A 27,881-nucleotide genomic window follows, 5' to 3' on the forward strand; every position below is an offset into this window, starting at 1 on the left:
TGAACTTCCAATTCCCAGGCACGTTTAATTTTATCCTTAGATATCATTCGTATATTCAATATCCGTTTATAAATTATAGCTATCAACCCTTTTTGAAGTGGTTTAAGATGAAAAAGAGCATCTGTCATATTAGGTGGATAAGCATAAGGGTAATTTGGCAGCAAACCACGTAAAAAAAAATTCCTAATTTGTAAATATCTAAAGAAATGTATATTAGGTAAACCATATTTATCCACTAACTGAGAAAAAGGCATGAAACAGTTCCGTAAAAATAAATCTGAAGAAGTTGTTATTCCCTTGGTTTTCCAAATTAAAAAGGTCTTGTCCAAAGTTGATGGTTTAACAAAATAATTAAAATGGATATTACTAGAAAGAACAAAATGACTTAACTCAAAAAATCTATGAAACTGAAACCAAATTCTTAAAGTATGTTTATAATAGGATTAAAGTCTTGTCTATTAATCTTAGAAAACAAAAAGGGAAGAGGAGCTCCCAGTAAAGAGGCCAAAGAGAACCCCTTCACTGAGTTTTCCTCTCAATCCAACCATTAAGGACATTCATGTATGTCTGAGTAATTAATCCAAAAAGTAATGTATCGAATATTAATGCCCAATAATACATTCTAAAATTTGGCAAAGTCATAACCACCATCCTTTCTTAATTTCGGTAATCTTTACTCAATCTAGGATTTTTTATTATTCCAAATATAAAATAAGATTATAGAATCTATTCTATCAAAAAACGTTTTCGGAACAAAGGTAGGAACTGCCTGAAATGTATATAAGAATTTCGGTAGAACTATCATTTTAATAGCATTAATTCGACCTATTAATGATAATGTCATAGGTGACCATTTAGAAAGCATTTGTTGGGTGTAGTCAATTAATGGAAGAAAATTATATTCATATAGGTCCTTAAAATTTTTAGTAATTTTAATACCAAGATAAGTAAAGTAATTTTTAGCAATACTAAAAGGTACTTGATGATACTGATCTGAATAATTATTAATGGGAAATAACTCACTTTTATATAAATTTAATTTATATCCAGAAAAACTACTAAATTCAGAAATATAGATAGCATAGAAGGAATAGATTTCCTACGATCTGAAATATAAACTAACAGGTCATCTGCATACAATGAAACCTTGTGTACTTTGTCCCCTCTCTTAATACCCTGAACAGTATTGGAATCTCTAAGAGCAATAGCAAGGGGTTCTAAAGCCAAGTTAGATAATAAACGGCTCAAAGGACATCCCTGCCGAGTACCTCTGTATAATCTAAAGTAAGGAGATTTTTGATTATTAGTTATAACTGCAGCCATAGATCAATTTGATCCAGGAAATAAATCCCAGACCAAAATTATATCTCTCCAAAACTTCAAATAAGTAAAACCACTCCACCCTATCAAAAGCCTTCTCCGCATCAAGAGAAACAACACATTCAGATTCTTTAGATGGAGAAGAGTGAATAATGTTTAATAATCTTCAAATATTAAAATGTGAATACCTATTTTTAATAAACCCAGTTTGATCATTGGAAATAATGCTAGGTAAGATACTCTCAAGTCTATTAGCCAAAATCTTAGAAAGAATTTTGAAATCCACATTCAGTAAAGAGACTGGTATATAGGAAGCGCATTCAGATAAATCATCTTCTTTTTTAGGAATTAGTGAGATTGATGCTTCATAAAAAGTTTTCAGGAGATTCCCAGAGGATATAGAATCAGTGAAAATTTGACATAATAAGGTGTAAGTATTTCAGTGAAAGTCTTATAAAATTCCACTGTATATCCATCCAGTCCCGGAGCCTTGCCTGATTGGGAAGAGGATATAGCCCTTGCTATTTCCTCTTGTTTAATATGTGCATCTACATACCTTGGGTAGAAATTTCAGGTATATTCAATTTTTGCAAAAATCTATTCATAAAAGTAATATTGTCTGAAAATTCAGATTTATAAAGGTTAGAGTAGAAATTTATAATTACCTTATTAATTTCATAAGGATCTACTGTTTCCATTCTATCAGGTCTTTGAATTTTCAGGATCTGTCTTCTAGCCATAGTTGCCTTTAATTGACCAGCCAATAATTTGGCTGACCTGTCCCCATGTATATAAAATTGGCTTTTAGATTTGAAGATTAGATTTCTTTGTATAGTGCTGGGACCTTACCAACTGGATTTCTGTAATTTCTGTCTTTTGGGGAACATCCAACATATTTAGCTTGTCTTCCTGTTCCTTCCCTCATCATCCCCAATTATGCTTATAAGGGAGGCAACTGTCAAAGGCATTGAAATAAACGCTCTTTCTCATGCACTTCCATTTCCAAACCCAATATCTCCTCTGACTGACACTATTTCCCTTTCTTGTCTTGTTGCCTTTGGTTGCCAATGGTACATCTTAAAAGTAATCAATTAAAGTAACTCAGCTGTGAATGCCATCTGATCTGGCACACCACATAAAGGTCCCATTCACACCTGTGCCAGCACATACATTTCTAGGCATATGTGATTTCAGGTTCATTGTAGTATTTTTACCTTGCACCAACTCAATGCAGCAATCAACTGAATTTAGGACTTTGTATGTTGATGAGCTTCAACAGTTTGTGATTAAAACCAGTCCCAAACTCCATTCTTTGTATGCACCACTTTGTGAGTAAGGTTTCTTTGGTCACATATTACTAAGATATTAACAAACCAGTGTTCTGGATAATGGGATTTTTGATCATTCTGAACTTCTATTTGTTAAGTACTACTTATGAGAATTCCATATAGCATGAAGTATTTTTTGAAAAGCTTGATCACTCAAAGTTAAGTTACAAATAAGTGTTTGTTTTTCCAATTGGCCCTCCTGATTTAAGAGGATCTTAATTTTTTTAAAGTCATCAAGGGATTGACACTTAAGATACTCTTAAATCAGGAGGGCAAAGAGAAGATCAGATGGGTCACACAGGCAAGGTTAAGAAAAATCTGAAGATTTGTTAATATGTTAAGAGTAAAAGGGTGATGGGGAGGGAGTAGGGCCCCCTAGAGATCAGATTTGTGGGACTTTTAATGTATATTTCTCCCCAGGGTTTACAGAGGAGAAAATCATAATTGCTCAAGAGATTGAGGGAAACAAGTGAAGATATTTGAAGAACATTCATGTAGGCAAGAGGCATTTTACGCCTCACAGCACATTAAGATGGATAAATACCCAGGGCATGACAAAGTACATCTTTGGACTTTGTAGAAGGCTAGAAAAGAAATTACAGAGGTTCTTGCAGAGATATTTGCTTCATCGTTAGCTACTGGTGAAATTCCCAAAGAATGGAAGGTGGCCAATTTTGCTCAGTCGTTTAAGAAGGATAGCAAGGACAAGCTAGGGAATTGCAGGCCAGTCAGCTTGACATCAGGGGTAGGAAAGTTACGGGGTGGAATTCTGAAGGACAGGATTTAACAGTAGTTGGATAGGCAGCGAGTCTATTTAGGAGGAGTCAGCATGGCTTTGTGTGGAAAGTCATCTTAAAAGTTTAGAATATTTTGAGAGACATGAATAAGGTTGCAGTCTTTTCCTCACAGCAGGGGAGCCCAAACACAGGGGCATGGATTTAGGGTGAGATGGGAATGTTTTAAGAGGGATCTGACGGGCAATATTTTCACACAGAGGATGGAAGTAGCTGCAAGAAGGAGTGGTTGAGGCAAGTATAATAAATTGAGAAGCACTTAAATAGATACATGAAGGTGTGGGGTTTAGAAGGATTTAGGCTGAACAAAGGATATTGGGATGAGTTGGGCGGGCACCATGGTTGGCATAGACTGCTTGGGCCTAGTAGCCTGTATCTGTGCTGACTTGTTCTGACTCTCTCTACGTTAGGACAAACTTTGTCCTTTGTAACTTTATCATACTTGTACTGTATGTTACACTTCAGATCGTGCACTTCAAAGTGATCATGAAACACGGCCCTTCCCTGAAGGCAGGATCCAGGCATTTACAAGCAGTTACTTTTCAACTGAATGCAGCATAAAGCTTATTTGGGTCCCTCTTTGGAAAGCATACCTGAGAGCTGGCTTGAAATAAATGAAGTTAAGCATCACTGCGTTTTAGCAATTGCAGTCATTTTTACATCACCGTGAACTCCACCAAAAGAATTCAGGTCATTGGAAGGGTGTCCAAATTGCTAATTATGGCAAATTGTGAGGCTGTTTGTGTACAGTTGATAAAAAAAATATAATAGAGTGGAAGGCTGTTCAAAAGATTCTTTCAGACGCAGGAAAGTGGGGAATAAGTAACAATAGAGAAAGAAGCAACTATAATCAGTGGCATCGTTTCATTAAACAGAAGACAAAAAGCACTACGAGGGACTTTTGGAAAAGAACATTAAATGTGATATTTATTGTAAGTTATTATGTATATGTGCAAATTAATTTATAGATAAGTATAGAATATAAAAAGGGCTGTTGCAATTTATAAATATACGTTGGGGCTAAACATAAAAGTTTTAGGTTCTTTATTGAGTGGAGCTGAATATTGCAGTGATTTGCAGGGATAAGTTAAGTAACACTTGAGTAATGGAGGGAATGAGTCATTAAGAGAGGAAACAATTAAGCCCTTGGAGGAATTGGTGGTGATGAGCAGGTGAAGCAGCTTGTGGTGAATGGTAATGCAGAGTAGTTACAGAGAAGACTTCAGTATTGTCAGAATGAGTAATGATTACGGGATATTTTTCTGCTGTATGGAAAAGTGGAGCTGTGGCAAATGTAATAGAGAACTGCAGGGAGTACAGAGTAAAACATTGCATTATTGTGAAAATATGGAGCAAATTTGAGGAAGCTTGGAATTTTTTTTTGGCAAAAAAAGGATAAATGGAGCACAAGATTAGAAATTTCAATTAAGGGAAGCAGTGAAATTCAAATAATGGAAGGTGGAGTTAAAATAATAGATGGTGGATGAGAGATGAAAAACAATAAAGTTGGGCTAAAATAGGAACAGAAATTTATCTACCTTTATAGTAAGTGAAATGCTTCGAGATGGGCAAGGTAACAGCCAGCAGACTTACTCATGATAAACTTTTAAGAAGGGACTTAATGAAGATAATATAGCAAAGTTTAGCACTATTTGCAAGAAATGAGACTGTGTGATTGCAGTAAGGGATCTCTCTACCATTATGTGGTCAAAGGACCCTCCTCAGCCAAGGCCTCCCAAGTGAAATCTTATTATGGATTCCATCTTCATAAGGCACAGTAAAGCCTCAGTCGGTCAGGGTCAACCATGGATATTGTGTCCTCGCTGTTTAGTTATGCAAGTCTGGGCAGTACAATATGGAGAGCAAGCACAACGTTAAGGCACAATGTTAGCACCAAGAGGGATGTAGAGAGCAGTATCAATCTCCAGACGCATCTTCCTTTGACTTCACCAAATCCTTTGACTTTATCAGTGTGAGCGATTATGAAACATGCTTCTTAAGATCTGGAATTGAAAGGAATTTCTACTTGTACACATTTAGTTATTCCAAAGACACCGACTCATATCAATCCATAGATGGATAAACAACCGGTGCTTGAAATTGGGAATACCAAGTGATGCTGAAAGATTACATATTGGGATTTATAGTTTTGGGAAGAGATGGGCCATGGATTACTTGACAAGTTCTAGGCACCTGAGTTCAAGCTGCTGTGGTGAGATATGGAATTTTAATTTGGTTAATTATCTGGAATTTGGTGAAATAAATGCCAACATGTTAGTAATGAAAATCACGAGAAACCTGATCTAGTTTACTAGTAATTCCATGTCCAATCTATGTGATTGCATCTTACAATAACCTATGAAGAGCCCTTTCAAGCTTATCTGTTTTACCAACACTACCATGTTTAAAGAACAAAGGAATAAAATCAAAATGCAAAATATTAGAAAGACTCAGCAGGTCAGACAGCATCCCTGGAAAAAGAAACTGAGCTGAGGTATCAGGTTGAAGTCCCTTTGTTAGAACAGGGAAAAGGAGACAAAAAGAATTTGTGAAGAATGTGGTGGGAGGGAATGAATAAGATGAGGAATATCTTTGATAGTGTGAGACTGCATCAAATGGGTAAATAGAGCTTTTTGTGTTCTATGTTGCTAATAACAGAGCTGTGCAACATGACCAGCAGATCGGTCAAGTAAAAAAGAAAAACTGAGCCAAAGTCACAGCTCGATGATGTACAGCAGAAAGCCTCTTCCTCTCTTGCTCTGACCTCTCTGTATGTGACCCCCTGCACGCTTAAAACCAAGGGTCAATTTTAGGATTAGGGTCTGGATTGATGTTTTGTGTTTTCCCTTGCAGTTCTAGCTTTCTTTAATCTTATGTTTGTATTATCACCCGTTTTTCTGTGTACCGTGCTTGGTTCTATACTTCTGTAGTTTATTTGTCTGCAAACCTGTGATTCATTTAATATCTGTTCAGGTATTTTTTTAAAAATCTAAACCAGTTCAGACCAGTCTGCTATGCAAAAGGAAAGCATGTGCCCAAGTTCCTTTGTTAATTCTTACTTGCCATGTTTGCTGGTGCAGTCTGACCTTGTCTATAAAACATCTACAGCCATAATATTTTCATTTCATTTTTGACCTCAGAATCTTCTGGACAATATCACCTTCAGATCTAGCACTAAGTAGTAAGTTTGAGGAACAAAACCTCATTTTCCATCTGAGTGCAATAACTCTTTTTTGGATTGAACACCTCCAACTTAGGTCATTTGTTCTTTCTGTCTGTATCAGAGCTAGCCATTTCTACCAGAGTATCAACAGGATATCTTAACTTTAAGAAACAAATGTTGTCAATTAACTGTTCTTAAATATCATCAAATACGAGTTGCGCGGCCTCAAACCAAACAATATGTTATAAAATGAATAGCAAATTTTTGATGACTCACTTATCCTGACCTGGCTGAGTTCAGAACAAGTTTTTGTGTCAGGCTGCCAGATGCATATCTTTCCAATTATCTAGCTTTTCTCTGCTGGGAAAAATTAAGAAATAAATAGATTCTATATCCTGGAGGCAACACTTTTCAAAATATGGCCTGAAACCGTGAGAGTAATGTGGAAAGTTTTGTATAGAAATCCTGTGGAGGTGGCACAGGACATAAACAGGAAGACCTGGTAGCCAGGAAACGAACAAGAGACAGCAAAATGGTGATGCAAGAGTATGTGTAAAAATCTGCACTCTCTTTTGGACCAGTGAGGGCAACCGGAGTAAGATGTGGGTGGGGGTGTGGAATTTGGTGAGTGAATACCAAGTTGCCAGGCGGGTCTGCCTTTCCCTCAGGGAGAGAGAACAGGAGCAGGGTTTGGAAACATAGGAAAGTCCAAAGAAATGAGTCTGGCTATCTTCAGACTTGAACCGTTGATACTTGCCAATCTGTTTGCTATATGGCCTGGCCAGCAACTTCTATTTTTTTTTAAAATAAAAAACAAATTAATGAGACTTACTGTTTCTGCAAATGTTTGCAAACAATCAAGTTGTCCTGTTGCCAGTTCTTCTGTTGTAGAAAGTAAACTAGTATTAAAAAATAGTCAACTATTTGAAATACGTCATCAGTTGCAGGAGATTAATTATATTACTTTTTGCCCCTCCCCAGCACTCTGTACTAAAGATGGCACAGCTGCATTTTGCTATATTGCCCAATTGAACGAAAATTACCAATAGAATACTGCAAATGCTGGAAGTCTGAATTTGAAATACCAATTGTGGAAGATGTACTATAGATTGAACAGGTGTGTTAAGGAGGTTCTCAAGGACAAGAATAACACATTTCCATTCTGTTGGGTCTGAGGGAACTATTGAGACCTGTGTGGAGATGTGTGGGCTCTCCCACATGAGATGCTTGATAGGGTAGTTGGGTGGGTTGTTTGGAAATTAAATCCATTCTTGGCCAAATATATCAAGATTTGGTTCGTCAGTAATAGCTAATATAGAGGGTGGGAAAAATTCAGACAGAAAACCACAAAACTGTGCTTGCTTCTTTGAATTTTGTTTGAGGTTCAAAAAATAGTAAATGATGCATATCTATCTATGAAATGAAGTGTGAGGTTTTGTGAATTGTACATTTCTGAAGGAAATCAGTTTCTATTTTTAGAGTTACTGACATTTGAATAATTTTCTCCATAAGAAACAATTTCTGGGTCATGTCTTGGAAATCATTCCATTATGGCAGGGAACAAAGGGAACCTTGAATGGAGTTTACTCTTAATTCAGAGATGATCATGTTTATTTTTTTCAGCAGCAAATTACCATCTATTTTTATATTAACATTATTCATTTTCTAAAAGTAACAGACTGTAATGCCTCTTCTAATTCCTAATTTGTGTATACTTGGAATCAGAGGATTGAAATATAGTTCATTATCATATAATTCTCTCTGTTTCTTTTACCAGACTCATTATTTCGGACTTTGGTTCCTCAGTAAGACTCAGCAGGGACGATGGGTGGAGTTAGAAAAAGCTCTGAAAAAGCAACTGGACAAATTTGCCAATGAACCTCTCCTCTTCTTCGGAGTGATGTTCTACGTACCCAGTGTGTCAAGACTACAGCAAGAGGTCACAAGGTACAGAAAGCCCAAAAATTCACTTTCATTTACTGCCTTGTAGATTGTGTTCAGGGAGAGAATTCTGCCCTCCAGCCAAGGTTCTCGTTAAGTAACAATAGACAATTCAAAGGCTATTCATGCTTCTTGGAGAACGGTAATCAAAACTTGGAATTGCTCCAAGTGTACTGAAAAGGAATGGTTAATATGTTGGGTCAAAATTTTCCATTAGTTCTGATGCAGGTTTTTTTCCTGAAATTTCTCTGCATTTTTGAATCCTTTCAATATTGTAATAATAGAGTCGTAGAGCTACACAACCCAAATAGACAGTTTGATCTGGTTAGTCCATGTTGATCAAAATCCAATTTGAAATGGAATAAAAGTAACTTGTATCTAGAAATAGGTGCTGAAACATTACCAGTTTAATTCTAGCAGACCCTTGCCCGGTTTTGTGCATAACCTTACACTTTGCACTGTAAGATTCAGTAAAGCACAGCAGGCCACAGACCAGTTTGATGGTTGATGCACACTTCATCTGCTATGAAGGATGTATCATCTCATGGAGAGATAGAACATAGATTAGTACAGCACAGTACAGGCCCTTTGGCCCACAATGTTGTGCCGACCCTCAAACCCTGCCTCCCATATAACCCCCCACCTTAAATTCCTCCATATACCTGTCTAGTCGTCTCTTAAACTTCACTAGTGTATCTGCCTCCACCACTGACTCAGGCAGTGCATTCCACGCACCAACCACTCTCTGAGGTAAAAACCTTCCTCTAATATTCCCCTTGAACTTCCCACCCCTTACCTTAAAGCCATGTCCTCTTGTACTGAGCAGTGGCGCCCTGGGGAAGAGGCGCTGGCTGTCCACTCTATCTATTCCTCTTAATATCTTGTATACCTCTATCATGTCTCCTCTCATCCTCCTTCTCTCCAAAGAGTAAAGCCTAGCTCCCTTAATCTCTGATCATAATGCATACTCTCCAAACCAGATATAGCACTGAAGCAAGCCCTTCAGCCAACGGAATCAGCATTGGCCATCAGTCACCCGTTATACCAAACCTCCATTCAACCTATTCGGCAATTATAAGGGAGAGAAATTACTTTCACATTCACTCAAAGGGACTGTCAGATCCTCACATACAGGAAAGATGGGAGCATTTACTTTTCTTGATTTGGGATTGTGTGTGTGTGTGTGTGTATGTATGCGTGTGTACGTCCATCCACGGGGCAAAGAGTGCAGAAACCCATTGAAGTGACATGAAGTAGCTCCAGTGGTCTCTTAGAGCAGTGTGAATCCCCACAGCACAGAGCAATGCCGAAAGAAACTTTATGTTCTCAGCAGCTATGTCAGGATAGTCTGCACACCACAATTCAGAGGTCTCTGATCTTTCAGTGAAGAACCATTGATCAACAAGTAGTTACAATGTTTGGAGCAGGAATTCAGCGATTTGTGTGTTATGTTCAGTGAGCATAAGCGTGCACAACAGAATGCGAGCAGGATAATGCATTATCTGTCTTTTCCATTGACTATTGGTGTTCTGTGAGAGATTCAGATTCATTTATTTATCGCTTGCACGTTGAAGCACACAGTGAAATTTGCTTCATTTGCATTAACAGCCGACACATCCAAGGATGTGCTTCTAAACGGAATGAGCCACTTGGTTTGCGTTAGGATATTTTATGTTGCAGGCTCCACTTCCAGAAGCCTAATATTTGCTGGGACGCCCCTCTGCAACTATTTTCTTCCTCCTCCTGTTGGTCTCCTCCACACTCTGACTTGGAGCTCTCAAGATGTAGAGTGCCTTGCCAATCTTCCTCCAGCACTGGCTGATGTCTTCAACTGACAAGGTTGCATTGCATGCAACAAGGCAGTGATGAAACCTCCACATCCAGCTGGCATGTTCTGCATGTCCCCTTGTACTAATGTAGGCTGCAGAATTTTTGACTTGCACAAATTTCCGTAATAATTCCTGTACTTGCATAGTACCCATCTTCAGGACTGGGAAGGAAGGAGAAGACACCAAAGAAAAGAGGTGGAGAGAGGGGAAGGAGGACAAACCAGAAGGTGATAGGTGAAGCCAGGTGGCTGGGAAAGGTAAGGAATCTGATAGAGGAGAGTGGACCAAGGGAGGGGCACCAGGGGAGCTGATAAGCAGGTGAGGAGAAGAGGTCAGTGGCCAGAGTAGGGAATGGAAGAAGAGGGAAGGGGAAAAGATAAAAAGAGAAAAAATAATTACTGGAAGGAGAAAACAATGTTCTTGAGTAGGATCGCCCTTGTCCTCCAGAGTCCCTCCTTCCAAGTTGTGCCGGCCACTGAAAACATCTGTTTATTCCGATGCCCAAGGGAACATGGAATCATGTGTGCATGCCAGAAATATGGTATTCACTGTGATGAAGTTCTTCTTATAATTCGCCACAACCTGCATATCAAAGGAGAAGAAACGTTATCTCTCCATATAACAATACAGGTTATTCAGCTATACGTAGCTGTGGTACATCAGCAACACTGGCAAATCCTGAGCTGCTTCCTGTTTCTCACTGGAGTATAGCAGATAAAATAATTTTTTCCAAAGATAATGCTTGGGGAAACTTTCTGATCCTACTTTGAGCAGAAAACTGGGCAATGATCTGCTGCCATTGTTTGGAAAAAAAAATGAGGAAATTGAGAATTAAAGTGGCTTTGACCACCACGCAGGAGCAATGCAGGAATAAAACTGTGGCCAAAGTCTTCTCACGTCGCAACATGCGTCACAGTGAAGACATTGTTCATCAGAGAGGATGTGATGGCACTGTTGTATTTTTATTACCCAGAGTCCATCATCTACTGGGAATAGGCAGCTATAGCCATAAAAGCATCTCCAGTAATAGATTGCAGCCAACAACTCAGTGCTGGAAACATACATTCATGGAAAGCTGCAACACATCCGGTGGATTGTGGAAGGCGTCTGATTAGGTTAATTCTGAAGCTGTCCAGATTGGTCTCCCAATATCAGCAAGGTGTACTTTTGAAAGAATAATGATGCAGTGCAGAAGCATGTTGTACTGCCACTTCAATTGAGATTTTCCATAATTGTCTTAGAATGGATTTCCTTGTCTCTCTACTGCAAGATCCATCAGATAACATTGAAATTGGGTCAGATAGTTCCAGGACACAGAATGGAAAAACGTAAAAAGATTGTTGAGAACAACAGCTTTTTGCTGATTCTGTCTATCATCTAATGTCATTTCAAAAATTCACTCGTCTACATTGTACCAGTTTAATATACACAAGTTTAATGTACGGTCTTCTGCAGCAACCCATCCACTTCAAGGGAGGTTTACTGATGTTTAAAAATTTCACCAGTGCATTGTAAATTTAATCACAGGCAAATTCGAAATATTCTTCTCATGGGACTAATGCAGTGTAAAAAATCTGAACTGGAATTTAATATTCTGTACGAGGGAGGATTGATTTCCATTTTTGGAGTGACATCAAAACAGAATATCTGCAAGAAACCCTCAGCAGACCAGAAAGAGTTGTTGTGGAAAGGAAGGATTAACATTTCAGGCTGAGGTCCCTTCATCAGAGAAAGTGATTTGTTTTTTTCTGTTCCATTTTTAACACAGGGTCTCAGACCTGAAATATTGAGTGTTTCTCTTTCCACAGTGCTGCCTGACCCACTAAATATTCTAGCATTTTCTGTTCCTCTTCAATTTTCAATAAGTAGTGATATAGGCACATTATAAGGAAAGCAATTTCAGTGCTACAGAGAGGAAAACTGAAAGAACGCAGACAGGGATCATTTCCATCAGGAAACTTTCCATGGTCTATTGTTAATAGTTTTAAGATTGAAATGCTTTCACTCAGTGGCTACTTTATTAGGTACAGAGGGCATCTGATAAACTGGCCATTGAGTTTATTTCTGCATGTTTATACTCTTCTGCTGTAGCCCATCCACTTCAAGGCTCAATGGGTTGTGCATACATGGATGGTCTTCTGCACACCACTGTTGTAGCACATAGTTGTTTGAGTTACTGTCACCTTGAACTAGCCTGGCTATTCTCCTCTAAACTCTGTCATTAACAAGGCATTTCACCCGCAGAGCTGTCACTCACTGGGTGTTTTTGTTTTTCGTATCATTCTCTGTAAGCTCTAAAGAATGTTACGTGTGAAAATTCCAGGTGTTATACTCAACACCCCATCTGGCACAACAATCATTCCACGGTCAACGTCCCTTAGGCTATGTCCACGCTAGTCCAGATAAATCCGTAACTGAAGCCTTTTCTCTTCGTTTTAACCCACTGTCCACACTGAAACAGCGTTTTCCTGCCTCGAAAACGGAGCTTTTCAGAAACGCTCTCCAGAGTGAATAAATCTGAAAACGCCTAATATCTGGTGTAGTGTGTACGGGGTAACCGCCTATTTTTAAAACCGCTGTCATGACGTGCCTGAACAAATGGTGGCGGCAGCGTGGCATTTCATCGTTTTCTTGAACGCAACCTCCAACGCGACAACAATATCTGACAATAGATGTGTAACAGCCTGATGTAACATTGTATGGAAATACAAGATAACACTGATGCACACATGCTTTATACATTTAACAAGGTGCTTTATTAATGTACTGATTGTGCAAACATTCAATAGATGCAATTGTCACTTTTGCCCAGTAACTCGTTTTATTGCACATGTTAAATACAGCAAAATAATACACAAAGACATGGCAAAAGTAAAGGCAAACAAATGAGGTAACAGCAAATTTCACTTTTGCCCAGTAGTAAGCCTTATTGCATTTAGTTGTAGTTGTTGCCCTTTAATCGGTGAAGAGACTATGGCTATAGGAAATGTTTCTGGACAAATGCGCACCAAGTTTTTCGTTTGGCAATTTCCTTTTAAGTTTTTCTAGTCTGTAACTGGACAAATACGCACCAAGTATACCGTTTCCTCTTCGCTTGTTTTCTGTGTGTCCTGCGCATGCTCAGTGGGAGGAGATTCACCCAAATATCCGTTCTAATGTGGATGGAGGTATTTTCAAAAACGCCTAGTGTGGACGCCTGTCGTTTTTACGCGAAACCCACCAGCGCCCCAGCTCATGGACTCATTTCTCAATTCTCTGTAGTTTTAATGCTTTCTTAAATACAAAATGTTTAAAATAATTCATAGAATAAAAATGGCTGGAAACACTCAGCAAGACAGGCAGCCTCCGTGGAATGAGAAGCAAAATTAAAGTTTTATTTATCACAAAATTACTTATACCGTTCAAAGTTTTTAATGTGTGATCATTCCATTTGTATCTCCATTTATACATTAAGTTTTTTTTTAAAGCTGCATACAATTCTAATGGTTTAGGTAAAACCAATCAGTTGATTAGAATTACATAATACAGGTGACATTAGTGTTATGGCTGTTCAGAAACTCGCCCTTTCAGAATTTACAATTTGCTATCCAAAACATTGAATATGGAATTAAATTTGCTCTCATGGAAATTGCATTAAAAGTGTAAATACCTAAAATTTCACTTTGTTTCTTGATGCATGTGCAGATGACATGACTTTCCATTGCAAAATTTATAATATGGACTGTTTCTGGAACACAACCCCCCCCCCGCCCCCCCCCACTCCCAACCTGCCATGTAACATAGAGATATCTGTTTTTGTAGAATAGAGGCATAGTATTTCGCCGAGATGATTTCAGGGATTTTTAATTAACCCGAGCTTGTTCTATCTTCTATCCGTTTTTTCCATGAATGATTATTGTACTTCATCTTAAATGCTTCTATATCTTTTAGTCAGTTGTTCTCTGTGGTAGGATAAAGAAAATCTCCTTACGTCCTTCCTGTTTTATTTATGCTCTCCCACTGAAATTGGTTTATTGTCACATGTACTGACATACTGTGAAAAGCTTGTCTTGTACACTATTCATGCAGATTAATTCATTACACAGTACATTGAGCTGGAGCTAAGTAAAACAAGCCTGTATTCTTGAGGACTGACTCTCTGTACATTCTCCCTATGGAATGCATGGGTTTTCTCCGGGTCCTCCAGTTTCTTCCCAGAGTCAAAGGTGTGCATGGTAGGTTCATTCTCATGAGCAGGCTTGTTAGTTGTTGGGGAAGGTTTAAGCTAATTTGGCCGTGGAGGGGATGTGGGAACTGGAGTGAAGGGACTCATGATAGAAGAATAGTTTTTTTTAAAAAAAAGCAACAATAGCATGCAGTCAGACTGTCAGGAAAGGCAAGCAGATGCCTTTGATAGGTCAAAATCATTGCCAGCAGGGTGAGTGTCAGTGCATTAGACATGCAGAATCAAAAAGGATAGAAAATACAATTATATCTCAATGCACGGAGTATAAGAAATGAGGTGGATGATCTTGTTGCACTGCTGCAGATTGTCAGGTATGATGTTGTGGCCATCACTGAATCGTGGCTGAAGGATGCTTGCAGTTGGGAGCAAAATGTCCAAGGTTACACGTTGTATCAGAGGGAGAGAGCGGGTGGCTGGTAAAGAATGGTGTCAAATCAGTAGAAAGATCAGACATAGATTCAGAAAATGTTGAACCCTTGTAGGTTGAGTTAAGAAACTGCAAGGGTAAGGACCCTGATGGCAGTTATACACAGGCCTCCCAAAAGTAGCTGGGGTGTGGACCACAGGTTACAGCAGAAAATAAAAAACGCATGTCTAAAGGACAATGTTATGATAATCATGGGAGATTTCAACCTACAGGTTGATTGGGAAAATCAGGTTGGTAATGGATCTCAAGAGAGCGAGATGCTTATGAGAAGGCTTTTAAGAGCAGTTTGTCATTGAGCCTATTAGGGGGTCAGCCATACTGGATTGGGTGTTGTGTAATGAACCATGGGTGATTAAGGAGCTTGAGGTAAAAGAACCCTTAGTAGGCAGTGATCATGATATGATTGAGTACAATTTGCAATTTGATAGGGAGAAGGTAAAGTCTGACATAGCAGTATTTCAGTGGAGTAATGGAAATTACAGTGGTATGAAAGAGGAGTTGGCCAAAGTAAATTGGGAGGAGATGCTGTCAGGGATGACTGCAGAGAAGCAATGTAAAAGCAAAAGAGAGGGCATAACAATGCAAAATTTACTGTGAAGGCAGAGGATTGGGAAGCTTTTAAAACCCTACAGAGAGCAACTAAAAGAATCATTAGGAGTGAAAAGAGGAAATCGAAAGCAAGCTAGCAGACAATATCAAAGTAGCCAATAAAAGCATTCTCAAATATGTAAAAAAAAACAGAGATAAGAGTGGATCTAGGACTACTGGAAAATGAGGCCGGAGAAACAATAATGGGGACAAGGAGATGGGAGTTGAACTAAATGAGTATTTTGCATCAGTCTTCACTGTGGAAGACACAAGCAGTGTTTCAGATGTTGAAGGCTGTTAGGGAAGAGAAGTGAGTGCAATTACTATTACAAGGGAGAAGGTGCTCAAAAAGCTGAACGACATGTTATCTAGGCCTGATGAACTGCACCCTTGGGTTCTGAAAGAGGTTGCGGTAGGCATTAGTAATGATCTTTCAAAATTCATTGGACTCTGGCATGAGCAGGACTGGAAAATTGCAAATGTCACTCCACTCTTTAAGTAAGGAGGAAGGCAGCAGAAGGAAATTTTAGACCAGTTAGCCTGACCTCAGTGGTTGGGAAGATGTTTGAGTTAATTGTTAAAGATGTGGTAATGGAGTACTTGGTGACACAAGACAAGATAGGACAAAGTCAGCATGGTTTCCTTCAGGGAAAATCTTGCCTGCTGAACCTGTTGGTATTCTTTGAGGAGATTACAAGTAGGATAGATAAAGGCGATGCAGAAGATGTTGTATATTTGAACTTCAGAAGGCCTTTGACAAAGTGCTACACATGAGGCTGCTTACCAAGTTAAGAGCCCATGGTATGACAGGAAAGTTACTGGCATGGTTGGCTGGTTGGTAGGAGGCAGCGAGTGGGAATAAAAGGATCCTTTTCTGGTTGGCTCTCAGTGACTAGTGGTGTTCTGCAGGGGTCGGTGTTGGGATCGCTTCTTTTTAAGCTATATGTCAGTGATTTAGATGATGGAATAGATGGCTTTGTTGCCAAGTTTGCAGATGATATGAAGACTGGTGGAGGGGCAGGTAGTGTTGAGGGAACAGGTAGGCTTCAAAGGGACTTAAATTAGGAGAGTGGGCAAGAAAGTGGCAAATGAAATACAATGTTGGAAAATACGTGGTCATGCACTTTGGTAGTACAAATAAATGCAGACTATTTTCTAAAGGGGGAGAAAATCGAAAACTCTGAGATGCAACGGGACTTGATAGTCCATGTGCAGAACACCCTAAAGGTTAACTTGCAGGTAGAGTCAGTAATGAGGAAGGCAAATGCATTGCTGGCATTGATTTCAAGAGGTCTGGAAGGCAAGAGCAGGGATGTGATGTTGAGGCTTTATAGGTCACTGGTGAGGTCTCACCTTGAGTATTATAAACAGTTTTGGGCCCCTCACCTTGGAAAAGATGTGCTGGCATTGGAGAAAGTCCAGAGGAGGTTCACAGGAAAGATTCCAGGAATGAAAGGGTTACCATACAAGGAACGTTTGATGGCTCTGGGTCTGTACTTGCTGGAGTTTAGAAGGATGAAGGGGGTCTAGACAGAGTAGATGTGAAAAGGATGTTTTCCATGGGGGAGGGGTGGGGGAGGGGGTAAGTCAGGAGGGCACAGCCTCAGGATAGAGGGGCATCCATTTAAAACAGGTGCAGAGACATTTCTTTAGCCAGATGGTGTTGAACTTCTGGAATTTGTAACAATGGGCAGCTGTGGAGGATAGGTTGTTAGGTGTATTTAAGGTAGAGCTTAATAGGTTCCTGATTGGGCAAGATACCAGTGTTTATGGGGAGAACACCAGGGAGTGAGGCTGAGGAGGGAAAGAGGGATCAGCCATGATTGAATGGCGTAGCAGACTCAATTGGCCAAATGGCCTAATTCTGCCCCTATGTCTTATGATTTTAATTGGTCATTGTGAATTATTCTGTGATTAGATTAGGGTTAAATTGGAGTTATCAGGAATTGCTGAGCAGCGTGGCTCGTAGGGCCAGAAGGGCTTATTAAGACCATAAGATAAAGGAGCAGAATTAGGCCATTTGGCCCATTGAGTCTGCTCTGCCATTTAATCATGGCTGATTCATTTTTCCTCTCAGCCACAATCTGCTGCCTTCTTCCCATATCTCTTCATGGACTGACCAATCAGAAGTCTATCAACCTCTGCCTTAAATATACATAAAGACTTGGTCTCCACATCTGCCTGTGACAACACATTCCATAGATTCACCACTCTCTGGCTAAAGAAATTCCTCCTTATCTCTGTTTGAAAAGGACACTTCTTTATTCTTGTCTTAGATTCTCCCACCATAGGATACATCCTCTCCAGATCCATTCTGTCGAGGCCTTTCACCATTCGATAGGTTTCAATTAGGCCACCTCTCATTCTTCTGAATTTTAGTGAATACAGGCCCAGATCCTTCAAGCACTCGTCACTCTGAGTGGTAAGCTATTCAGTTCTGAAATTGTTTTTGTGATCCTCCTTTTAACCCTGACTGTGTTGTATCTCGGAATACAAATTCTGTGCTCTATCCCTAAATAAATAGTCAACGAGTTTAAGATTGACATATCTAACAACTACATCGGGTGTGAATTGTGGAATAAAAAACACAGAACTTTGTCAAGGAACATATTTTCATTGCTGTGGAGGGAGAAGTCAGAGAATGGGCCTAACTGGATTACACTTAGATAAGCTTGCATGGGTCAGAGAAGCACATTTTCTTCAGTGTTGTCAGAATTTTATTATCCTTTTGGTTATCTGTTAATTACTAGCCTTCACTAATATTATGATTGGTACTTCAGGTAGTTTCTACAGATCTCATTGAATTCCTTGACCACATGCAGCAAAGAGAGAAAAATCAGTTAAACACCTGAGATTGTGAAGTGGAGATTTGATTTTCATCTGACCTCTCTAGATGCCAGGTGCTGCTCTGTGCCAGTAACGTCAAATGCTGTTTTGGGTAGAAGGTTTGCCAATGTGACGGACAAGCTGGTCTGTGGGATTGTTAATTGCACATCAAAGAAATTCGGATCGAATTTGCATCTATCTCACGTGATGATCATTTGTAGCTGCAGACACATTTTCCTTCTCCATTGTGCAGGGTTGTGCAATATCTTAGTTACCTCCAGACAAAAAAGAAATTTCTTTTCAAGTTATAGTTGTACCTATTGAACCATCCGTTGCAAAGATTTTTGACGTCCATAGCAGTTGTGTACAAGAGAGATGGATAGAGGTTGAGTGGTGTTACATCAGCAACTTTGCACCCATTGTCACCAAGACCAAGCAATTGTTTATGGATTTGAGGAAGGGGAAGCCAGAAGAACACATGACAGTCCTCACTGAGAGTCAGCAGTGGAAAGCTGAGCAGCTTCACGACCTGGGTGTTAACATCTCAGCGGGTTTATCCTGGGCCCTCCATATCGATATGATAACAAGGAAGGCATTTTAGTGGCTAGGTTTTATTAGGATTTTAAGGAGATTCAGTATTTCAGCAAATTTCTACAGATTAACTGTGGAGAGCATTCTAATTGGTTGCATTACAGTCTGTTATGTAGCCTCCAATGCCTAGGATCCCAAGAGACTAATGAGGATTGTAGTCTCAACCAGCTCCATAGTGGACACAGCCCTCCCCACCATTGAGGACATCTTCCAAAGCCAGTCCCTCAAGAAGCTGGCGTTCATCATTAAGGACACTCACCAGCTGGAATATGCCATCTTCTCATTGCTACCATCAGAGCGGATGTACAGGACGCTGATGACCCACACTCAATGTTTCAGGGCCAACTTCTCGGCTATCAGATTTCTGTACGTTCCTGAACCCATGAGCACTAACTCGCTATTCCTCTTTTTACTATTTATTTTTACTTTTTATTGTAACTTATAGTAACTTTTTAACATCTTGCAATATACTGCTGCCTCAAAACCAACAAGTCCTGGGACATGTGTTAGTGATAATAAACCCGATTCTGATTGTTTTCATTAACTGTTCTCCATACTGTGAGCAAGGGCTTTGTTCACGGAAATACCATCTGTTGAATGATAACGAGCTTTTAGGGGTAGCTTTTCTCCAATTCTCTCATTCAAAAGAATGTGGCAGATTGAAGGGAGTGGAGTGAAAATTATCTGAGTAAATTTGTACTGCTCATGCAACCAGTGATTCTAGTATGGGTGAATTTTTCTGTCATCTGTCAGATTGGATCATCTATACATATCAACAAGCTTGTAATTGTTGGGGAAAATGCTTCGTCGACCACATCTTAGAAGATCTGTAAAAGGACGCTGTTTGTCTTTGTAAACCACATATGAGTAGGTCATGCGCAAATAGCTTCAAGGAAGTAGGTTATTTCATCCTGTACTGAGTTTTTATATCCATTTGAACTTCTGTTGTGCTTGTCTTGGAGCAATTTCAGTCTTTGCTAATTAATTAAGATGTAACAAGATTATTGAAGACATTTTGTTCTGTTGAGTCAATCCAAGAATTATATTAATCAGCCTTGGCCTCCCAAAGGGACGGTGGTTTTGCAGAGGCATATGTTAATGCAGAGCCATTGAGGGAGGTATTAGTTTGATCTAATGTACCAAATATGTGTCTCTTTGGATGCAGCCAGATTTCCAGCTAGACTGATTGCTTTTCTGCTTCAATTTGCAACTGGAAATTGTGATATTTTCCTCTTTGCCATTCAAGTCCAAGCAGGAAAGTTGTTTCTACAGTGTGGATAATTGAGATATATTAGCACATTGCATGAAATACAATCCTGACCATTCAACCTGGCTCTTTTTTTTCATTGATGTTTCTGACCTCTGACAATGAAAGCAATGAACTTAGAGCAAGGCAGTGGAATTTGTTCTTATTGCTAACATCTCTGTGGAAGGCTGATCAGTGACTCTAATGCCTATCTCATAAATAGATTGAGTGCTTTATACCAAAATCTTACTGAGAAAATTGATGAAATTGTAATGTAAAATAATCTAGATGTTTTCAGTAAGTACTCGTGTTTGGAATTGCATTATAGCCAAATTTGTAAAATAACCATTAATGACAGGTATGCAACAGTTCACTGTTTGAAAGCCCAGCTTTCTGGCAAAGGAGAGCTCCAATTGTGAGCAATTGAAATGGTTTGAAAAGGACATTACTTTCCATCTGATATTTTACTATGTAGGACTCCTCGACAGTGATAATAAACCTGATTCTGATTTGGTTTCCTCTGCTTGCACCAGAAGAATTTTATTAAAATATTTACATCATGTGAGACAGTTATAAACAAGTAAGTCATGTAATATATTATCATGTTTTTGTGCAATAGAATGTTCTAGTTAAATATGTTTTTTTAATGAAGGAGATTTGAATTTAGTGTCAAATTAATTTAGGGTCAAATTTTTCAGTGGAACACATATTTTTAAAAAAGTAATCATTTTAGAGAGCAATGTGCAAAATATATGTCAGATTTCCTGAAAAATTGATTTAAAACATCACAGTTTCTCTCATCTCAGTAATAAACTTGGTCTAAGAAAACATCTGATGTACATTTTACAGGTTATGTGAATTCTTGGTAATGTAGTATGAATGTTTTTCTTAGAAGAGAGGACAATTTTATTTAAATTCCAACCCTATCAGGACATGCTTTATTTTGTCTTTCAATAAAAGAGCCAAGATGTTCTGTTCATGTCAAAAGTTTGGCATTTTAGCTTAAGAAGATAGATTTTTTCCAATATTAGTATGAACAGCTATAACTATGTTATATAGATTTCATCAGTCAGGTCTCTTGCCTAATAATGAATATAATGCTACATCCCTTTTTGTTCTGCATTTGCTTTCCTAAATGATTACCTCACTGATGCAGTGGCCCCAGATTTTACAGGAAATGGAACAGGCAGCAAAACTTACGAGTTGCCATTATCAGTCTATAAAAGCACAGCTGCTTTGAAGTTCCCCTGCTTCCGTAGTTCAATGAGGAATTCCTTGATTTCACTGGATTTGCTAACTGGAGTCCTGCAGCACTTGATGTAAACATGCGCCTAATATGCAGACAGTAGTGTTATTAGTGTCTAATCTGCAACACTGTAGTTTTCTCTCAAAAGTAATACAATGCACAATAAATCGTGTTACAAGTTGCAAATGAGTGATAAGGGCTGGTAGCAAAATTTAGGCAAAGTTTTGTTAAATATTGTGTTTGAGGAAAGGTAGAGTGAGCTAGAGCTTTTCTCTTTGCATAACTGGATGGAAGTTTATAAGACCATGAGCAGACATGACAATAGTGGCCATATCTTTAAGGTCAGTGGAGGAAAATTCAGGGGGAGATGTCGGAGGTGGTATTTATGCACAGAGAGTGGTAGGTGTCTCGAACGCACTGCCAAGGGTCGAGTTGACACTGATAAAATAGGGACATTTAAGAGACATTATTAGGCACACGAATGAAAGAAAAATGAAGGGTCATGGGCTATGTAAGAGGATTAGATTGATTGTGGAGTAGGTTTATATAGGCAGGCAAAATGTCATAGGCTGAACTATTCTATGTTCTGGGTTGTAGTCAGATTTGTAGCGTAATCAAATACATATTGGACATTCTTTCAAGTGTTTGCTTAATTTTGAGTTACATGTGTTTGTGTTCCAACAAAGCTGTCCATTTCTTGTGATATTTCCCTTTGCTACCATGAAGGAGGAATATGGAAAGGCAAAGATGATCCCACTGGTCTGATTCTATAACCAGTCATTGACATTTACCCAGAGAGTCCCACTCATCTGAAGACAGATGAGGAATCAGGATTCAGAGCTTTCCAGGGTAAACTTGTGTGAGCTGTGATGTAAAGAAGAGTCGTAATTTATTGGCTCACCTACGAGGCTTATGATTGACAATGCATTGTTCTGTCAGCACTGCAGTGAAACTTGAATCTATATTTATGTTTTTGAATTTCCAGGTGAATATTTGGCATTATTATACTAGCAGATTATTACTCTGTACAGTCACTTGGAGACAGGGCTCTTGTCTTGGCTCTGAAGTTACCTACTGCAGTTTTAAATAGCAAGGTCATTTTTCTTCTATTGACCTTCTCCCTATGTACATGCAAAATTTAGTTCAAGGTATACAAATGGTCAAGTTGTGTGTAATTGTATTTCTGAAACAAATAGTAGTGTGGCCGTGATTTTTGACAAGAATATAATCCCTTCCTGTTGGCCATAATATTGTAGAAAACACTAAAAGGTTTCATGTTACTCTGTTCAAGGGTTAATCCACACCATAAAATTGAATGGCATTCAATCCTTTTAGACGTGGAATCCCAGAGATGGTGTTGCATTGGCTATATCTGAGAATTTGTCTCCTTGGCAAATAGACCTGCTTGGGCAGATTTAAGTTACCAGTGGGAATATTTTGCATTGTATGTATATTTAAAGTGTTCCTACTAACACACTAAAATCATCCCCCACCTTTTGTGTGCCTCTGTTTATTTTAAAATTCAACTTACATTTTATTATGGTGTTTCAAATGACTCACAACAATTCAAGGTATACATACGTGCAATGATTAAATGTAAAGCTGTTAGAGGCCAGAACTGGAGGATGGCAAATATTTACATGTTGTAGACCCGAACGAATGTATAGAGTTATGGAGGAGTAAGACACAAGGAGATTGGAAAGCAAAAATGAAGTTGTTGTTTCCATGAAGAGCCAGATTCAGTCTGCAATTAAAGGGCAATGAATTTATTAGATTTGGCATATTAGAACATTGATGACAGACTTCGGATAACCTAAATTTTGCAGAGTAAGAGAGCTTTGGGGTGGTCAATACTAGAGGTAAGAAAGGTAAAGATGTAGATTAATGTTTTAATGACAGATTATTTGAGGCTGGTGCAGAGTGGATCAATATTTGGGTGTGGTAAATGGCAGTCACTTTGATAGGATGGGTATGAGGCCCAATCATAACTTAAAATGAGTTATTACATTGAAGTTGTCTCGCCCCATTTCTGACCATTGCAGAAGGGAATAATGGAATCTTTCCTGGCAGCAGTCATGTCTGGCATTAGGAATTTGTTATTAACAACATTGCTTTGAACAAAATGGGGAGGAAAAGGCTGAAAAGTCTGTCAAAGGCAACAATTTGGTGATATCTATATTAACCTTTCAAACCAAGATGTATAGTTATAATTATTATTGTTGATTATCTCCATTTATTCAATTTAATGTTGTAGATGATTGGCATCCAGTTACTGTAGTACCAATGCCATAAAGAATATGAGGGAACAAGCAGGTCAAATATGCTTGGAAGTATCAGAATTTAGCAGGATTTGGCTCTAGATCAGTGGTTCCCAACCTGGGATCCACAGACCCCTTGCTTAATGATATTGGCCCGTGGCGTAAACAGCCTTGGGAAAAAGTTGGCATGATAACAAGTTTGATGAACTGAAGAGAATTATTCACAAGGAATTGGAAGGAATCCTTTAGCTTCCTTGTTCTATTTTGAAGGTAGGACAGATTTTTTTATTCAACCCATTGAAGAATGTTGCATGTAAGGTAAACAATTAAAGTTTAGTTTTGTTTGTCACATGTACATTGAAGCATCACATCATTCAGCAGTGAAATGAGTTGTATGCATCAAATCAAGCCAGTGCGGTTGTGCTGGACAGTCGCTAGTGTCGCCAGGCTTCCGGTGCCACCATAGAATGCCTGCAGCTCACTGACCTGACGGCGTGATGTGAGAGGAAACTGGAGCAGTTGGAGGAAGCCCATGCGGTCATGGGGAGGATGTACAAACTCCTTGCAGGCAGCTGCAGGAATTGAACCCGAATCGGTGATCACTAGCGCTGTAAAGCGATGCACTAACCTCTATGCTACTCTGCCGCCCTAACATAACATAACTGTTGTAACAGAACTGGAATTGTAAACTGGATCACTGAAAGCACAACTGTTATATTTTCTTAAAAAGCACGAAAACTCAGGGAACTTTGTCATAAATAATTTCAGCTCTACATTATTTTGATGCCTTGTAATTATCATTAGTCTACCTCTGTAGGTAACTAAGATGTTGAGGAAGATGTACTCAATTAATCTGCCCACTATATCTGGATTAGAACACTGTCATAGTTGAACACAGCAATTCCTTTTCAACATTAAGCCATTGAAATCCCCTTTGGGTGAGCCAGTACACTGGTAAGCTAAGAAGGTTGTTGAAAATAAAATGCAGAAGATCGGTTGAACTTTCACCATTGTTTCTTAACTCATAGATGCTGCCTGACCCACTGAGTTCCTGCAGTATTTTGTGTGTGTTTCTCTGGATTTCCAGCATTTGCATAACCTCTTGTGTTTTACAATGGTCAGCCGGATTTCAAAGATCAATAAATTATTCATCAGGAATACTAACAAGCTTTTGTGCATTTCAGGTTTGGATAAGAGATCAATTCTGATTTTTTAAGAAAGTACACAAGCTCTTATGAATATTATGTTTAAAATCTGTTCCCATTATTACTAGCAGTAGTTTAACCTTGTGCTTGATATTGATCTGCTTAATAAGAGGCTTAATTGCTTAGGAACATTGAGCTGTGTTTTCTCAATCTCTTTGTTAGAACAGGGTGCTATTTTGATCATGATGACAGAAAAATGCGGTGGGTTTTGGTTCAGTATCATGAGAATTTCATCTTCTTCCATCTATGAACTTCAAAGCTATAGCTGATGTCAGCACAATCATGAGTCTTGTGCAAAAACGTCAAAAAAGCAGTTTTTATGTGGTTGAAAATCTTAAAGGAATTTGGCAGAGAGTTCAACAATGTGAGTTATGAAATTCTTGGGTTTTAAGATGTTACTGCTCCACCTATATCTGATCTAAAACTTTGTACAGAGTTAATTTTGTTTCTTTTGTAATTATCAAATTGTTTGTTGACATAATGGCAAGTTGTATCTTAAAGCATAAAAATCTAACTAAAATGAGTTGTTTTTTGCTGCAGTTTGCAAAAGTGTTTGTAAGAATATGGTGACAAATTATTGGTTTGGTCTCAGCTCTATGTAGATGAAAAGCAGTAGCACTAGTTATTATCAATTGCACTGTTATACTGTATTACATGATTTATGGTGCTTTGTTATCATTTGATAGTGGATCTTATGAAAGAATATATCGTATCAAACACTATAATAATTTTTTATACATTCCTATGAGCAAAGTATCTCAAGTATCAGCAGTATCCCAACTGCTGGCAACCCTTCAGTTGACTTGAGATTATAAGACATAGAATCAGAATTAAGCTATTTGGCCCATCGAGTCTGCTCTGCCATTCGATCATGGCTGATCCTTTATGCTGAAGAGATCTGGGCAAGTAGTTGTCCCCTTTATGTTCATTCCATTTTGGGCAGACACTACACTCTGTAGATACTATGCAACTTTCTTCAATAGCTTGAAATAGAATATTTAAAATTCAATGGTATTTTATGCAAGTTGGATTGCCAACAAACCATAAAAAGAACTAATAATCTGATGTAACATTATAACCTAGCTTTGGCACAAATGATGTATCATTTTTAATACACTTTTTCAATAATAAAAATTCCATATGGTAATTTTAGATATTAAGAAGTTCAAGCGAACTTGCTGTGTTTTGTAACTCCCAAACATAACAATTAATTGAAAGAAAAACATGGAGCCAGGGGTAATATATCCAGTTCTGTTTATACATTAGCGAGGCATGCACTTATATTGTGTAGAATAAGGACATATGCCATTCACATACTTTTACATGTAACCCGTAATGAATTATGTAAACAACAATGAATGCTTGTTGAAACAATATATTTCCAATATTACTTAAATATTACCAAAATGTTAAATACACAACACTCCTCCCTCCTGTTTTTACCATGTACAAGCCCATTGTGCTAGTTGGTTATTGTATTTCATTTACAAATGTCATTCCCACAGGAATTGCCTTTTCTCCAGTATAAGTTCTGCAGCATTTGGTTCAGTATATTTGAAATGCAATTCAAACTTATTTGTGGAATGACTGAAACTACCGAGCCAGTGTCCAAAGCCATTTTCATTAATATGACGTTCACTACTGGAGTAAGCCATATTGCTTCTCTGTTGTTACTTTCCACATTGTAAATCTCAAGGGTACCTAATCCTATGTCACTCTCATCATTATTAGATTTTTCAGCAACAGCATGCAGGTTAAAAAGAATCAGGTTTATTATCACCGGCATGTGACAGGAAATTTGTTAACTTAGTAGCAGTGCTTCAATGCAATACATAATGTAGAAGAAAAAAAAATAAATCAGTAAATCTTATTCAGCATTCTTTATACAGTATACATATATTGAATAGATTAAAAATTGTGCAAAAAACAGAAATACTATATATTAAAAAAAAAAGTGAGGTAGTGTCCAAGGGTTTAATGTCCATTTAGGAATCAGATGCAAGAGGGGAAGAAGCTGTTCCTGAATCGCTGAGTGTGTGCCTTCAGGCTTCTGTACCTCCTACCTGATGGTAACAGTGAGAAAAGGGCATGCCCTGGGTGCTGGAGGTCCTTAATAATGGACGCTGCCTTACTGAGACGCCGCTCTCTGAAGATATCCTGGGTACTTTGTAGGCTAGTACCCAAAATGGAGCTAACTAAAATTACAACCTTCTGCAGCTTATTTTGGTCCTGTGCAGTTGCACCCCCATACCAGAGAGTGATGCAACCTGTCGGAATGCTCTCCGATGTTCATCTGTAGAAGTTTTTGAGTGTATTTGTTGACATAGCAAATCTCTTCAAACTCCTAATGAAGTATAGTCACTGTCTTGCCTTCTTTATAACTACATCGATATGTTGGGACCAGGTTAGATCCCTTGACACCCAGGAACTTGAAACTTTTCACTCTCTCCACTTCTGATCGCTCTATGAGGATTGGTATGTGTTCCTTCGTCTTACCTTTCCTGAATCCACAATCATTTCTTTTGTTTTACTGATGTTGAGTGCCAGCTTGTTGATGCGGCACCACTCCGCTAGTTGACGTATCTCACTCCTGTACGCCCTCTCGTCACCACCCTAGATTCTACCAACAAATTTATAGATGGTATTTGAGCTATGCCTAGCTACACAATCATGGGTATATAGCGAGTAGAGCAGTGGGCTAAGTACACACCCCTGAGGTGCACCAGTGTTGATTGTCACTGAGGAAGAGATGTTATCACCAATCTGCACCGATTGTGGTCTTCTGGTTAGGAAGTCGAGAATCCAGTTATAGAAGGAGGTACAGAGGCCCAGGTTCTGCAACTTCACAATTAGGATTGTGGGAATGATGGTATTAAATGCTGAGCTATAGTCGA

General features: G+C 38.6%; 1 protein-coding gene across 4 annotated transcripts in view; it reads left to right on the plus strand.

The window, feature by feature from the left end:
- The window catches only part of LOC134350514 (tyrosine-protein phosphatase non-receptor type 14-like), a 263,210-nt gene that overhangs the window by 116,945 nt on the left and 118,384 nt on the right, over positions 1–27,881 (plus strand). For all 4 annotated transcript variants that reach the window (XM_063055788.1, XM_063055789.1, XM_063055787.1 and 1 more), the window contains one exon: positions 8,383–8,552. In XM_063055788.1, coding sequence (XP_062911858.1) covers positions 8,383–8,552 — 170 coding nt within the window. The remainder of the gene's footprint in view (positions 1–8,382; positions 8,553–27,881) is intronic.

Source organism: Mobula hypostoma, chromosome 8, assembly GCF_963921235.1.
Source record: "Mobula hypostoma chromosome 8, sMobHyp1.1, whole genome shotgun sequence".
Classification (NCBI taxonomy): domain Eukaryota; kingdom Metazoa; phylum Chordata; class Chondrichthyes; order Myliobatiformes; family Myliobatidae; genus Mobula; species Mobula hypostoma.